Raw genomic sequence first — 15,912 nt, forward strand, 5'->3', positions numbered from 1 at the left:
AATGAACCACCTTCAAGCTGTCTCTCTACCGTTCCACTCTCGAACGGCACACGGGAAAAACGAGCACTTAAAGTTTTCTGTGCGAGCCCTCATTTCTCTTATTATATAGTGATGGTCATTTTTCGCTATCAGAACGTTTTCGCAATCGGAGGAGAAAACTGGTGATTGAAATTCCATGAGAAGATCCCATCACAACGGAAAACGCCTTTGTTTTAATTATTGCCACTCCAATTCTAGATACTGTCTGTGGCACCATCTCCCCTATTTCGCGATAATACAAAACGAGCTGCCATTCTTTGTACTTCAGCGATGTCGTCCGTCAGTCCCACCTGATGCGGATCCCACACCGCACAGCAATACTTCAGAATAGGGCGGACCAGCATGGTGTAAGCAATCTCTTTAGTAGACCTGTTCTGAGTGTTCTGCCAATGAACCGCAGTCTTTTGTTTGCTCTACCCACAACATTATCTGTGTGATCGTTCCAGTTTAGGTTATTTGTAATTGTAGTCCCCCATGCATTTAGTTGACTTTACAGCCTTCAGACTTGTGTGACTTATCGCGTAATCGAAATTTAGCTGATTTCTTTTAGTACTCAACTGGGTAACTTCACACTTTTCTTTATTTAGGGTCAACTGCCACTTTGCGCACCATACAGGTATCTTATCTAAATCATTTTGCAAGTCGTTTTGATCATCTGATAACTTTACAAGACGGTAAATGACAGCATCATCTGCAAACAATCTGAGACGGCTACTGAGATATTCTCCTATGTCGTTAATATAGATCAGGAACAGTATAGGGCCTGTAACATTTCGTTGGGGAACGCAGGCTATTACTTCTGCTTACTCGATGCCTTTCCGTCTATTACTACGAACTGCAGTCTTTCTGACAGGAAATCACGAGTCGCACAACTGGGGCGATATTCCATAGGCACGAAGTTTGGTTAGAAGACGCTTGTGAGGAACGGTGTCGAAAGCCTTCTAGAAATCTAAAAATATGGAATCAATTTGACATCCCCTGTCGATAGCACTCATTACTGCATGAATATAAAGCACTAGTTGTGTTTCGCAAGAACGATATTTTCTGAATCCTTGCTGACTATGTGTCAATAAATCGCTTCCTTCGAGTTACTTCATAATGTTCGAATACAGTATATGTTCCAAAACACTACTGCAAATCGACGTTAGTTATATGGGCCTGTAGTTCAACGGATTACTCCTACTTCCCTTTTTTGGTTATTGGTGTGACTTGTGCAATTTTCCAGTCCTTAGGTACGGATCTTTCTGTGAGCGAGCGGTTGTATATAATTGCTAAATATTCAGCTATTTTATTAGCATACTCTGAGAGGAACCTGACTGGTATACAATCTGGGCCGGAGGCCTTGCCTTTATTAAGTGATTTAAGCTGCTTTGCTCCGAGGATATCTACTTCTATGTTTCTCATCTTGGCAGTTGTTCTTGATTGGAATTCAGGAATATTTACTTTGTCTTCTTTGGTGAAGGAGTTTTGGAAAACCGTGTTTAACAACCCTGCTTTAGTGGCACCGTTATCAGTTACTTCACCGTTGTTATCTCGCAGTGAAGGTATTGATCGCGTCTTGCCACTAGTGGGGCTTTATGTATGACCAGAATCTCTTTGTGTCTTCTGACAGATTGTGGAAAATGATTAAAAGCACCTCGCATTGAAGTACGCGCTTTATTTCGAACTTCTGCAAAACTTTGCCAGTCGTGGGGATTTTGCGTCCTTTTAAATTATTGCATGCTTTTTCGCTGCTTGTGCAGCAGCGATCTGACCAATTTTGTCCACCATGGAGGATCAGTACCATCACTTATTAATTTATGTGGAATATATCTCTCAATTGCTGTCGATACTATCTCTTTGAAATCATCCCACAACTTTTCTACGCTTGCATGATCAGATCGGAAGGAGCGAGACTGTCCCTTAAAAAGACGTTAAGAGCATTTTTATCAGCTTTTTTTAAATAGATATCCTTTGCGTTTCATTTTGATGGTTGTAGGTGTTACGGTATTCAGCCTAGCAGCAACTGCCTTGTGGTCGCTAATCCCTGTATTCGTCACGATACTCACCCTTGTCCAGGAGGTCAAGTACATTTTCGCAACCATTTACGCTTCGAGTGGGCTCATGAACTAATTGTCCAAAATAATTTTCTGAGATAGTAGTAAAGAGGTAATAACTTCAAAGATCGTGCATGATGCAGCAGGTTCTTACTTATCTCAGTGTATTTGACATCATACCTCCTGAACTATGAAACGAACAAGGATATAATTTTTGCGAGACATTCAATGATGTATGTGAATACTGTCTGCAACATGTGTCACGAAGGATTAGTAGTAGAGAAGAGATAAATTAAAACGTCATGATTCATGCGGCAGTTTTACTGCACGAACAGCAAAAATGTAGTAAGCGATAAACTTATTTCCATTTCATCATTTTGTGGAGGTTGTCAGCGAGAAAAAGTTTCATAAAAGATTGAAATTATGTGTAAAGCTTGTTGTAAGTCACCATGTACTCTCATCCACAAGTACAGGATTAATAAAGAGTAGATATTCGGACGTCGTGGGCTACATTGCTTTTTCACCCCCACCCTTGTAGATAGGTTGTTCTGATCCCCACAGCGATTTTTTCCAGACAGTGAGTAATGTGTGTACGAAGTTTGCTTTAATTCGGTCCAGTGGTTTAGTAGGAGATGTGGGAAATACATCCGTCTTTATAATATCTATGGATTTATCCGAGTCCAGCACTGAAACACGTTATAATCCTAAAAATACAATCTAATATTAATGACTGAATGCACACTTCGTGAGTCCCGTGTTCAGCAGCTGCAAACAAGTATTTCAATCACAGGTTCGCTATTCCGAGTCCTGCCTTGCCCCACACAAACTTCATCATCACTGATACCCCATTTCTTCAGATTAGTCTTGCATCTTCTCACCCAACAGCCAGTCTGTTGACGGTCTTCCAAGTCCCATATTGGAGATGCGGGCCTGATAGTAGCTTCTCTTTTATTCTCCATAATCGTCTGGAGGACTTCGTTCCCCACATCTCAGGTAGGTGGGCGTCCGCTGACGTTGAAATTGGTGGAATTTTTTTTCTGGATTTCAGTCGTAATGGATAAAAACGAATTCCAAACAAAAGAGGCCTCGAATCGGTTTCTTAATTCTTCTGCTCAGTCTCTGCCGCTACGTGTCTTCTGACACCTGTGGGTGTACTCCCAAGAATGGAAAGACCTTATATACTCGAGTTAGTATCAAAAACAGTACTCCATCCCACAAAACTGACAACCGGCATCTGTAAAACACAACGCATGCACGTTTGCATGCTTGCATTCAACATTCTGGCGGTTACACCGGTTACCAATGTACCAGCATTCCACATTTACAATGTGTTATCTGCAATGTTATTCACTTAAATATGTCGCCTAGACAAACATATTTCAGAAATTTCATTACTTTAACTAATTATTTTTTGATGTTGCGATTTTTTTCCTTATACTGCGCTACACATGTGACGTCTTTCCGTTGTTCTGTCGACAGATCCAGTCTTCTACGGGCACGAAGGCAATGACGCCCTCAACTGAGAGCCAGCGCCGTGGCTAGTGCGCCGGTTCGACTAGCGCCCTCCTCGCCGCTGCTGCAAGAGGAACCACGGCAACAATGACCAGCGTTTCATCGGAGGGAACGTGTGCCCAGGCCGGCCGGCGTTGTGACGTCAGTGAAGTGCGCGTGACGTCGGCGTCCGGCGACGGGGACCTGTCTAAGTGTTAGCGGCGTGTTGCGATGCCTCTCCCCCCGGGAACCGCCGGGCTTAACGACAATTTAGAGGACATACTAGCAACACGTTTCAGTTAGGTTCTGAGAATTTGTCGATTTATTAGCTGGATGTTCTTTATAAAACCATCGGTGGGACTGCCACAATAAAATAAAAGTACGTGTACGCCGTACATATTTATATTCAACCCTCGAGAAATTGAGTCAGAAGGCCTTCGACTAAAATAGCCTGTAATTTGTAAGGCGTCACACGGAGAGCACTGCATTCTTTCATGTTTTGTAGGAGAGTAAGTGACCTGTCTCATATTTGAATTAATTCTTACATCTTACCAAAGAGTCTTGATTCCTGTAAACGTTTTAGACATGTGTGTTAGTTGCAGTACTTACTATTATTTTCGTGTCCAAGGCAGTACTGCACAGTTATTTACAAATTTAAAATAACACATTACAATCAGTACTATACAATACAACATTGACAATACATACACTGGACTTTGTACCTGTCATATTGATTTTTAAGCTTAAAATTCGCCAGTCTTGATTGCTGGGGCATTCTCTGAAATCAGGTCCTCGAGCGTGCTGGCTTCGCACAACTTCGGGCAGACCAAGAGGTGTTCACCGTGTTGAAGCTCTCGACATTCGCAGGTTGCATCTCCAGTGATGTGGACCCATCCCTTCAAGTTCTGCTTGCGCCACTTCACTCCAGTTCGCAGTCTGTTCAGTCTTCCACGTCTGGTAGGATAGTTGGAAACAGCAGCGATTTCTTCCTTTAGGGTTTGCTCGTTACTACCAGTGGCCTTGTTTCTCCACGTTTCTATTCGACGAGCGGAAGGTGATACTGTAATGGCTTCAGTTTTCCGAAGAAAGCTCCGCTGATAATATGCCATCACAGACTACCGGGTGTACCCTGGGCCACGTTAGGAGTTATCTTAGCGGCAGAACCTTCCACCACCAGGACGGCAACAAAAATGAGTTGCAATAATTTCTTACTCTCTTAAGACAATGCAAGATTGAAACTTAAGAGCGAATCTTTGTAAATTAAAACATCTGTACAAATCGTCGTCACTCTTATCTCATGATAGCAAGGTTTCCGGATCAACTTATTTACGATTAGATGTAAAAGTGGCAAGGCCTCTCACACAATATAAAAGAGTATAGGTGCACATTTTTCGAATTGTCTATTGGAGAAGCTTTTTTCTTTTTAACAAAAGATAACAGTACACTAAGAGTGGAGTACGTTTCCCCGTGAACTCCACAGGTAAAGCATAGTGAACTGGAGTAGTGGTTAGGCACTCGACACATATTTGGAAGGATGACGTTTCAACCTGTCTGTATGTTCAGATTTATGTTTTCAGTGATTTCCTTGACTCGCCGAAGACGAGTACCGGGATGGTTTCTTTAAAAGGACTTGGCTGATTTCCTTCTTCATCACTAACCAATCCGAGCTTGTGCTCCGTTCCTAATGATTTCGCCGTCGACGTGTCGTTAACCCCCCCCCCCCCCCATCTTCCTTCCTTCGTTTTTCCTCCCGCATAGAAACGAAACTATCGACTTGCTCATATGCCATGAATGTTGTGGAAAGTCTTTCAAGTTCTAGTGTTTTCACCAGTTCACTACCCACATACTTAATTTAATGAAATACGTGAAAATATTTCATTCTGCTATTCCTGCAATGCTAATTTTTTCTATTTGTACTTTCGTGACCCTTCTCTATAGTGTAATCTAATAGAAACAGCCTATGTAAGAAGGTAACGCTAGTAGTAAATTACTAAGAATGACAAGTCTGTTAAATTGTGGTTCAGTAAACGGCAAAGCTCATATATCAGATTTGCAATACACGAGTTTATAAAGAAGTGTTCGTAAGTGTAGCGTACAATTTACTAAACACATAGCTTCCACATACACGCTAATTTTTTTAAATCTATATATTGCGTGTTAATTTCCATTTTGATTTCTTAAAGAGTGGTTAAAATACAAATGAATTACTGCAAAGTCTTTGTATTTTTGTATTTTCAAGATATGAGTCGGTGTGTAAATCATCTACAGCAGGTACAGCGAAAAAACGTTGTCAGCTTCTTCATAAAGGCTTCCGCAATTTGAAACTCGTGCACGACGAACATTCTACGCTGAAATAAGAGTTTGACTGATACAACTAATTATGAAGTTTTGGACTCCGGAATGAATAAAGGAAGTAAATCAAATAGTGTGTGTTTAGTAATTTATTTGTGTTTTAACAGCCAAATATTTTTATCGTCAATCCGATTGCTGTAGTCCCTAGGCTGTTCTTGCCGAAATTAGGATACAGCTCAACAAAAAATCATTATAACAAGCTAGTTCTCTAGCGTAATTGGTTAGCATAATTTTTATAACTCTGGAAAAGCTTCAGATTATGAATCAGAACAGGCGATGTAACATTTCTAAGGTACTTTTCTAAAGTACTTATACTGAAAAGATTTATCATGAAAATGTAAGTTACATCCGAAACAATGAGCTGCTGGTTCGTGGAAACTACGTTTTTGGGCAAAATGTTTACTGGGCCATGTCAAAAACAGCAAAATAAAAGTTCAACACTGCCCTTTTTTTCACGGAAAGCAGGAGTTTTAGAAACACTTAGTAATTACTAACAACTGCATCAAGCAGTGATATCACACGCAGGTGACCTAGTGAACTTACGTGTTTTTAGAATAATTACGTCAGAAATATAGAAGTATAACTACTCTCTTGTAATTTTAAGAGCAGTTTATTGCATTTCAGGAGATTCTGGTTAGACAGAAACTAAACTGGTAAACTACAGTGTCATTCGCAGTCCTCTACTTGTTGTCCGTGAGAAGCAAACTGGCCAAATTTCTCATCTCGTCGTGGTCAATTTGCGTGTCCGCAGAACTGTTATTAAAGATTTAAACCCGTGATTGCGTTATTTTTTCGAATTAATGACACTGTCCTCAATTACGCCGCGTCACGCCGTGGAATAATTATGTCTTGTAATAGGCACTGCAGCAGAGCCACGATGAACCCAATTCGAAATAGGAGCCAGGTTGTTTAGCCCAGCGGTGCGGTGTAATGGAATATATAATTTCTAATCTGTTTCGAATGGCGTGCAAACATCTGCGGCAACGCGAGTAACACGGAATGAAAGACTGTTCACTGTGAATTCTGTTCCAATGACAAACCTAAATTTCACATCTTAATTTCTCCGTTTCGATTCACAATTTGAAAATACTTTCCGTCTTTGCATGACATGTAAAATTTATGTGAGTATTTCTGAAACACTTTCTGAAATATCAAATATATCACTTTATGACACAAAGCCGAACACTTCTTCTTCTTCTTTTACACTCTGCTTCATAAATGATTGTTTTGTTAAGAGAATCACATACTCCCGTTAAATTTTCAGCTCTGTTAATACTGCTGGAAGAAACTGTACCACAAAAAAGTTTTTAGGGGTGAGGATTGGATATAATATGCACTTGGATTTGGAAGTCACATACGAAACAAATCGTTGAATGCATTTCATTGGGACAGAATGTGTCATTTACAGCCTTTGTATTGATCACTTGTCGCATGATTCACTTACAACGAAATTATATACTTAACAACTAAATAAATCATACCTGAGCAGTTATTTCGTTATAATCTGCGTTATATGAAAATTTTCTTGAATATAACTAGCGCTCCAATCAAACAGCAGGCAGTCTAATCTCTGTCTGATAAAACTGAAATTGTTGTACCATGAGTAACGTTCAGCTGAAGACAGAAATGTATGATGAAATATCTCGTAACATTTTAACATTTCTTTTTATATTTCTCTAATTCCAACTTCGGTTCATCCACAGTATTACGCTTTTACAGTTTGTCATGTAATACTTTCATCAGTGTATTCTACTCAGGTTTCTTCTCTTATTTCTGTTTTATCATTTAATTATTTTACTGCCGCATAACAATAAGAACTTTCTCGGAGTTTCTGACCAAAATGAGGTTACCTTGTGTATCTGCGTAACTGCTTCTTATTGAGATAATGGCGTATAAACTTTTTATTACTTTATTAGTGCTCACAATGAATATTACATTTAGATTCATTTCAGCAGCCTTTCCGCATTTGCCGCACATTTTTGACATTTATTATGATGGCTGCGTAAGAATCATGCCAAAGTAGATATCTTCGAAGATTCTGAAATTCTCCAAGTCATCCACGTCAAGGTAAGACAGGTATACTTCGCAATTTACCATATCTGAAGTGTCACTCTGCTGCACGTTTCTTCAGCTATTTCTGCGGAACGGTGATATGGATATTTACGAAAAAAATCGAACAGTTTGTAATATTCTTCCTTTCTCTCTTAATCATTTCATAGTTAATTTATATATCGAGAGAAGTGTTTTTGTCAAGGTTTCAAAATATTCTCTCTCTGTGTACATTAGCCTGCAAAGCTCTTCAACAGTATTGCATTGCTCCTGTTGTGACGCCTTGCATGTTGTAAACCTAAGTTTTGCCTATATGTCGCCATTGCTCGCTCTCTGTAAAACAAATTGTCTACCAAATCCTTCATAAAATTCATTAGCGAGTAGAAGATTTTTACTGTGTCTCCTTCTCCTCGAAGGTGCTAAGTCATTGTTTTACATTTCACAAGTCAAGGCAGCCCATCTTTGCAGTATACGACGTAAGCGTACAAATCTGCTAAAATGTTACCTCTGCAATAAGTATACTCAAGTCAGTCACCATGCGGGTAGCTGAATATAAATTGACATCATGTTTTCATTCATTGCGGTATTACAGTCATTTGAGAGAGAGAGAGAATGTAAATTCACCTCTGTGAAAGAGCTAATTTAAGAAATTATGAAGAAATTCGTAATTTTTGTAGGTTCACAGATGGGTGTATACAAAATGAACTGTAAAGAGACTGACTCTGCCTGCGGCATTGTTCTGAATGGACAACGCTTTCAAGCGGTCGCACAGTGCGTGTGGGGAAACGTAGTCAGCGTAGCATGCTGATGTGCGCAAGGTGGCGCAGAATGCAATCTTGTAGGATGTAAAATTATTGTACAAAGTGTGTTTTGGACGAACTTAAAATTTTACTAACAAATTTGTCGTTTATGAATATATCGAGAGAAGTATTAGTTTTATCCATGTATTAATATTTACAGTTAAGTATATGAGTGTACAGATTTTTTCGAGAGAAACGTAATTTAATATTCGTGTAAAGAAGGCACAGCATTCTCATTCTGAATAAAAATGTGTTGTAAAATGTATGATGTATGTAGATTACGATGTGTTTCTCGTGACATAGCACGATGTTTGACAAAGTGGGTTGTGCAATAAAGCGTGTACATACAGTATGTTACGTGAATGGAGTTTCCTAACAACACCTAACACATTTTTTCTGGCAGTCGCTGCCTTCTTTACAGTTGGTGGCTTCAAGCTCCATGTAAGTATTCTCACCAATTCTACAATTTCGCTATACATGATGACAGCTGCTTTTCTTTCCTGTTGCAACGAAATGAGACAGATGATAGTTGAATGAGAGTACCCTTTGTACTTCGAGATAGGACACCAAAGTCTCAAAACCGTGTAGCTCTAGCACAACGTGATCGAGTATGAGGGCCGTATTTTGTATCAACCGCTTGAGTGGACATCGTTATCCCGTGTCTCAGTGTAATGTGAGATTCAAATTTTTGGAAAATATTCTTTTGGTTGTCTTTGTGTGCACAACATGACAGGCAGTGTGCCTAAGGTACTAGCTGCCTGAGTTTTTGACCAGCAAACACCAAGTGTCTTTGAATAAGAGTTTAATAATTTGACGCACCGTTATACTGGATCTACGGAGGTCTATGTTGTCGATAATCACTTTAAACTGGTACTCTGAATAATACGTTGTTTGAGAGTATGAACATGTGCGGCAGCAGATTCGTTGATGAAATGTTCCCTCTGGCGTGAAAGTGAACTATGATTTTTCTAGTTATATAACGAAAATTATTGGCTTTCCTACAAAAAATAACAGTTTTTACACCTACTCTGCCGTACGTATTCTTACGTACAGATATCGCTGCCACCTGCCTAACCATTGTCTGGACGATTGGGTCAGAAAAATACATTAGCGATAATGAGTATCCAGAAGCATGGTCTCTTTGATAAACGTAGTTTTATTCCCCTACTAGCTGAGAAACCCGGCGTTGCTCTGGTCTTTATTTGTAGTTGTGCCTGAAACTTCGTATGGGTGGATTTATTTTTGACTTATAAAGCTTCCTTGTATACAATATTTTTAGTTGTATGATTCGGGACGTAAACGGAGAGCTTCTTTGTTTCATTAACATGGGAGAGAGCCACATAGAGCTGACCATGCAAAAAGTGACTGTCACTTAGGTCCACGCCTGTAACACACTGCGTCTGTCCTTGTGCTTTGCTTATGATCATGGAGTAACATAGCTCACTGGAATTTGCATATGTTTAAAGAGCAATGGAAAATAGAAATAAGCAGATTTCAGGGCATAAAACACGTCCTTCTGGGCCAGTTCTCGTAAAAATTTCCACTTCTTGGTGTTACGTTGGAGAGAAGTAAATTTAAACCTCGGTGAGCGAAGATTTCTGAGGAGCGAGACAATGCATGACGTTCTTGATCACAGTTACGTCGCGCCTCGCTTTTAGAAGGAGTCTCCAGATGTTCTTGAGCTGCAACAAGTCTCTCCTGACGATCTTCATTGGATTCTTGAGGCCGCATAGTCCACATTTTCTAGCCGTTCTGGTTTATTCGAAAGACTCGACCGTTTTCTAGGCATTTTTATTTCTATCAAAACGTAATGAGTAGGCGCCCAAATCAAAAAGCAAACTCTATAAATTCGTTTTTCCTAGCAAAGAATGTAAATGAAACCTATTGAAAGAAGCAAAGCATTGTCGTTAAGACTTTGATACAAAAGACGAAATCAGTAAATCCGTATATCCTAACTAAGCAAATTCACTGTTAATTTCTATTTGTAAAGGTAAGACTGGAGTGCTTAATCCTGTCACTGAAGTCAACTTCCGAAAATAAATGTCATTGTGTTAAAAAAAAACTTACAGTGCCATCTGTTAGTTCTTTGGCGTACTACTAAGCTACCAGCGCCATCTATTGGTTCTTTGGTGTAGTACCTTGTCATGATTTAACATCCGAGCTACTAAACTGAGTAGATGATTTTAGGTAAAACTTTAAATTACGGTGTCTTTTTTTCGTGTTCCTGTTCTGATGAAATAAAGCCTACTTGTTGCTCAAGCTACGGTCAAGTTAGCCGTGAAAAACCATGAAAATTCGTCTAGTGACAGCGGAGATTAGTACATTTAAACAGAAAGCCACGAAGGTCTTAACAGTTTCCTTATTAGTACAAAGACACCGTTTATTCAATCATATATTGTTACAGAGACTGCTGCCTAATACGCGTTGTATCATGCCGTCACAGTTACAGTATGTGTTGAAAATGGTTTCCATGTGCTTCAACGCACGCGTGAATGTTCTGTCTCACACATTCGCGTCTGCCAGACTGCATCCGAACAGTGTCAAAGGCAGCTCCAGTACGCTGCTCCAGTGTCTCCAGATCTGGAATGGGCTCTGCATACACGATGCTTTTGAGATCACCCCATAACCAGAAATCGCACAGGTTAAGATCCGGTGAACAAGCAGGCCATGCAACTGCACCCGATCGCCCTATCCATCGACCAGACAAGACACAATTGAGATGCGTCCGGACGTTAACGGCGAAATGGTCTGGAGCACCATCATGTAGCAGCCACATAACTCCTCGAATCATAAATGGCACTTCTTCCAGTAGGGGAGGCAAAGTCACAAGCAAGAAAGGCCGATAGTTCCGGCCTATTAGGCGACGTTAAAGGAAGACTGGTCCCAAAATACGGTCGCCAATTATCCAGATCTACAACTTCAGGCTGCACCGATGCTGATGATTCGCTGTCACCATACCAAGGGCGTTCTGCATGCTACCCCACAGATGACCGTTATGAAAGCTGAAGATACCACTCAGTGTAATGGTTACCTGATCTGTTAATAGGCTGGATGACGCAAATCCCGGAATAGTGGTTACCTGGTGAAGAAACCAGTGATAAACCTGCTCCCGATGTGGAAACTCTGTCGCTAGTAAGCCCTGCACACGCTGTAAGTGATAAGGGTAGTAAGAATTGCCATGAAGAATGTTTCACATGGTCGGCTGGCTTACCTTGTACTGGCGGGCCAACTGCCTGGCATTGACGCGACAGTCGCCTTCCACAGTGTTAATCACATTTTCTCCCAAGTCTGGTGTCCGAACATTTCGGGCAAGTCCGTCACGATTTCCTGCTTCCTGAAACGACCCTCTGTCAGACAAACGGCGAAACACTGTAGCAAACAGTGAATGCTGTGGTTATTGTCGGCGGTGATAGGTCTCCTGATACAACCTTGCTGCCCGCTTCCAGTTGCCATTTGCCTTTCCATAAGTAAACACCATGTTGGCAAGCTCTCGATCCGAGTACGGAACCACTGTGTACAACGCTGTATCACATCCACTACAAGCTGAGTCAGCAAGAGAAGTGAATCGGACAAAACATTACCAATTACTATGGCAGCAGAGGGTGCTAGAACATGACGTATGAGGAACAGCACCACCCTCTAGGAGGCAACCATGCATTAATAAATGGTCTGCCGGCCGCTGTGGCCGAGAGGTTCCAGGCGCTTCAGTCCGGAACCGCGCTGCTGCTACGGTCGCAGGTTCGAATCGTGCCCCGGGCATGGATGTGTGTGATGTCCTTAGGTTAGTTAGGTTTAAGTAGTTCTAAGTCTAGGGGACTGATGACCTCAGATGTTAAGTCCTATCGTGCTTAGAGCCATTTGAACCAATAAATGGTCTCTAGCATGTAAACCATGCATTTCCGGACATAAGTTCATTAGACCTTTCTTGTTCCATATCCTCTCATCGATTAGTCCCTATAGTTTGAAAACGGTGGAAAAAAATCGCTCTACATACCTATGGAAAGACACTCAGATAAAATATTCAGTACATCGTACAGCTGCTTCTAGCTGCAATGTAGCACAATTATCGTACATTTAGTCAATAGTAGAGGTGCCAAATACCATCCTGAGGGAGAGTAATCCATACTAATTTCAGTTTCTGCACTTTCCATCTCAGAGCTGGTGCACCCCAACGCATAGCGCTCTCCCTACTCTTAAGTATCCTGTATACCGCTGATGAACAGAAATATCCCCTTCTGTGCATCACCTGCAATAATACAATGACAGCGTCTTTCTAGCCCTCTACCCGCCCACTACAAATCGCAAACAGTCCCTTCAGAATCACCTCAAATAATCCACCAGGTTCAATCAGTCGCTCCTCAGAATAAATCCTTCCAAATCCCAGGTCATAATCATAAAACGCACCATCCATAGATTCCTTCCCCATGACGAGTACTTACCATTTTCGCCCATGTATTCAATCAAGTAAAATATTAATACATCTTGGACATACTCTTGATCGTCAAAAGTAGAACGTATTATGCATCCAACAGGAATCCCCCGACAGAGTAAAGTTAGTAAAACAAATGCATGGGTACTGTATCGTTCCACTGTTCATGATACCAAACCCTCCATCCGACCAATCATGTAGCAGCTTCGTCTGGATCTCCGTACCTCTACATCTACATTCCAACGGCCACCTGACGGTGTGTAGTGGAGGGTACTTTGTGTACCACTGTCATTTCCTCTTTCCTGTTCCAGTTACGAATGGTTTGCAGGATGAACGATTGTTGGTAAGCCTGCGTGTGGACTCTGGTATCTCTAATTTTAGATTTGCGTTATTTCTCCAGATAAAAGTAGGACGAAGAAATTGGCTCTGAATTTGAAAGAATAATTAAATAAATAATTTTCTGAACCATTAAGATCAGAACACAAGTTCAGAATATAATTTCCACCAAATATTGTAATCAGAAAGCCCCTTGCTATTACGTATACCACAATACAGGTTGTTTCAATAATACTTTTACAAGTTTTGGGGACGGGTTCCTTACTCCGAAATTAGAACAAAATGTCTAGTAAACATGGGCTATATCATGTGTACCGTAAGAGCTACGAGCACTTGTTCATCTTCTATAACGTGGTGCACGTATCTTCTCCTGTAAGCTCTTTGCTTTCCATATTTTCAAAGGAGATAGTATGGTCCAAAACAAGAACAAATGTCCAGCAAATAATGACTCTAAAATGCATGCTTTAAGAACTATGAACGCTTGTTCGACAGAAGAGATGTGATTCACTGTAGTGAAGATGAACGAGTGCTCATAGCTCTTAAGGAACGTATTTTGGAAGCAATGTTTACTGAACATTTCTTTTTTTTGTGTTCATCCATAGATCCATACTATCTCCTACCAAAATATGGAAAGCAAAGAGCTTGCAGCAGAAGGGATGTATCACAGCATCGAACATGAAGTGCTCATAGTTCTTAAGGTATGCATTTTAGAGCCCATGTTTGCCAGACACTGTGTTCTTGTGTTGGTATAAGAGACCTCTCCCCAAAATAGGTAGAAATATTATTGAAACACCCTGTATATCTTGGTAATAAGCCAGGTCATCCTGCAGTGTATTCATAAAATAGTGATGATCCAAAGCAGCAGCGATAACCTACCTTTCTTCATTTGAAACCTAATTTCAGGCAAAGAAATAGTATTCATTGCTAGTGGTTTATGATTCCAGAATGTAATTAACTCAGTTAACTGTTGATACCATCTTAGAAAATTCACATGCCACCTTTGTCTTCAGCAAGGGTGCTCAATATGGTAAGGTGTAAGTATGCAGCTGCTTTAAGTAAACATAATAAATCTACCGGGTTGCATGAAATCAAATAACTGAAAGAAAAGGTTATGGATATATATATATATATATATATATATATATATATATATATACAGGGTGAGTCACCTAACGTTACCGCTGGATATATTTCGTAAACCACATCAAATACTGACGAACCGATTTCACAGACCGAACGTGAGGAGAGGGGCTAGTGTAATTGTTTAATACAAACCATACAAAAATGCACGGAAGTATGTTTTTTAACACAAACCTACGTTTTTTTAAATGGAACCACGTTAGTTTTGTTAGCACATATGAACATATAAACAAATACGTAATCAGTGCCGTTTGTTGCATTGTAAAATGTTAATTACATCCGGAGATATTGTAACCTAAAGTTGACACTTGAAACCTCCGACGTTCAGTTGCGTGTTGTAACAAACACTGGCCACAGTCGGCGAGCAGCATCTGCAGGGACATGTTTACGATGACGACCGTGTTTACGAGTGTGGCTGTAGTGCACTGTTGTGGTTTGGTCTAGTTGTCGCAGTGTCCGCATGTAGCGCTTGCTGCTATTGTTATTCTGCATTCGTCTCCGCACGCAGACCAACTGTAGTACACCGTGTTACAATACGTCTGTGATAGTGTAGTGTTGTAGGAACTGTGACCATAGTGTATTCGAACTCTGAAAAGGCGGAGATGATACTCATCTATGGCGAGTGTCGACGAAATGCAGCTGAAGCCTGCAGGGTGTATGCAGAACGGTACCCGGACAGAGAACATCCAACGTGCCGCACATTGCAAAACATCTACCGCCAACTGTATGCAACAGGTATGGTCGTAGCACGCAAACGGGTCCATAAGAGGCCCGTCACAGGAGAAGCGGGTACAGTTGGTGTGTTAGCTGTATCATCTCCGCCTTTTCAGAGTTCGAATACACCATCGTCACAGTTCCTACAACACTACACTATCACAGACGTCTGGTAACACGGTGTACTACAGTTGGTCTGCGTGCGGAGACGAATGCAGAATAAAACATGCGGACACTGCGACAGCTAGACCAAACCACAACAGTGCACTACAGCCACACTCGTAAACACGGTCGTCATCGTAAACATGTCCCTGCAGATGCTGCTCGCCGACCGTGGCCCGTGTTTGTTACAACACGCAACTGAACGTCGGAGGTTTCAAGCGTCAACTTTATGTTACAATATCTCCGGAAGTAATTAACATATTACAATTTAACAAACGGCACTGATTACGTATTTGTTAATATGTTCAGATGTGCTAACAAAACTAACGTTGTTCCATTTTAAAAAACGTAGGTTTGTGTAAAA

The 15,912-nt window shown here is 40.8% G+C and overlaps 1 protein-coding gene across 1 annotated transcript in view; it reads left to right on the top strand.

The window, feature by feature from the left end:
- LOC124798895 (homeobox protein orthopedia-like) overlaps positions 1-3,598 on the top strand; it is a 46,238-nt gene extending 42,640 nt beyond the window's left edge. The window contains exon 4 of the mRNA XM_047262426.1: positions 3,555-3,598. Coding sequence (XP_047118382.1) covers positions 3,555-3,598 — 44 coding nt within the window. The remainder of the gene's footprint in view (positions 1-3,554) is intronic.
- The last annotated feature ends 12,314 nt before the right edge of the window (positions 3,599-15,912 follow it).

The sequence above is a fragment of the Schistocerca piceifrons genome, chromosome 5, assembly GCF_021461385.2.
Source record: "Schistocerca piceifrons isolate TAMUIC-IGC-003096 chromosome 5, iqSchPice1.1, whole genome shotgun sequence".
NCBI lineage: Eukaryota > Metazoa > Arthropoda > Insecta > Orthoptera > Acrididae > Schistocerca > Schistocerca piceifrons.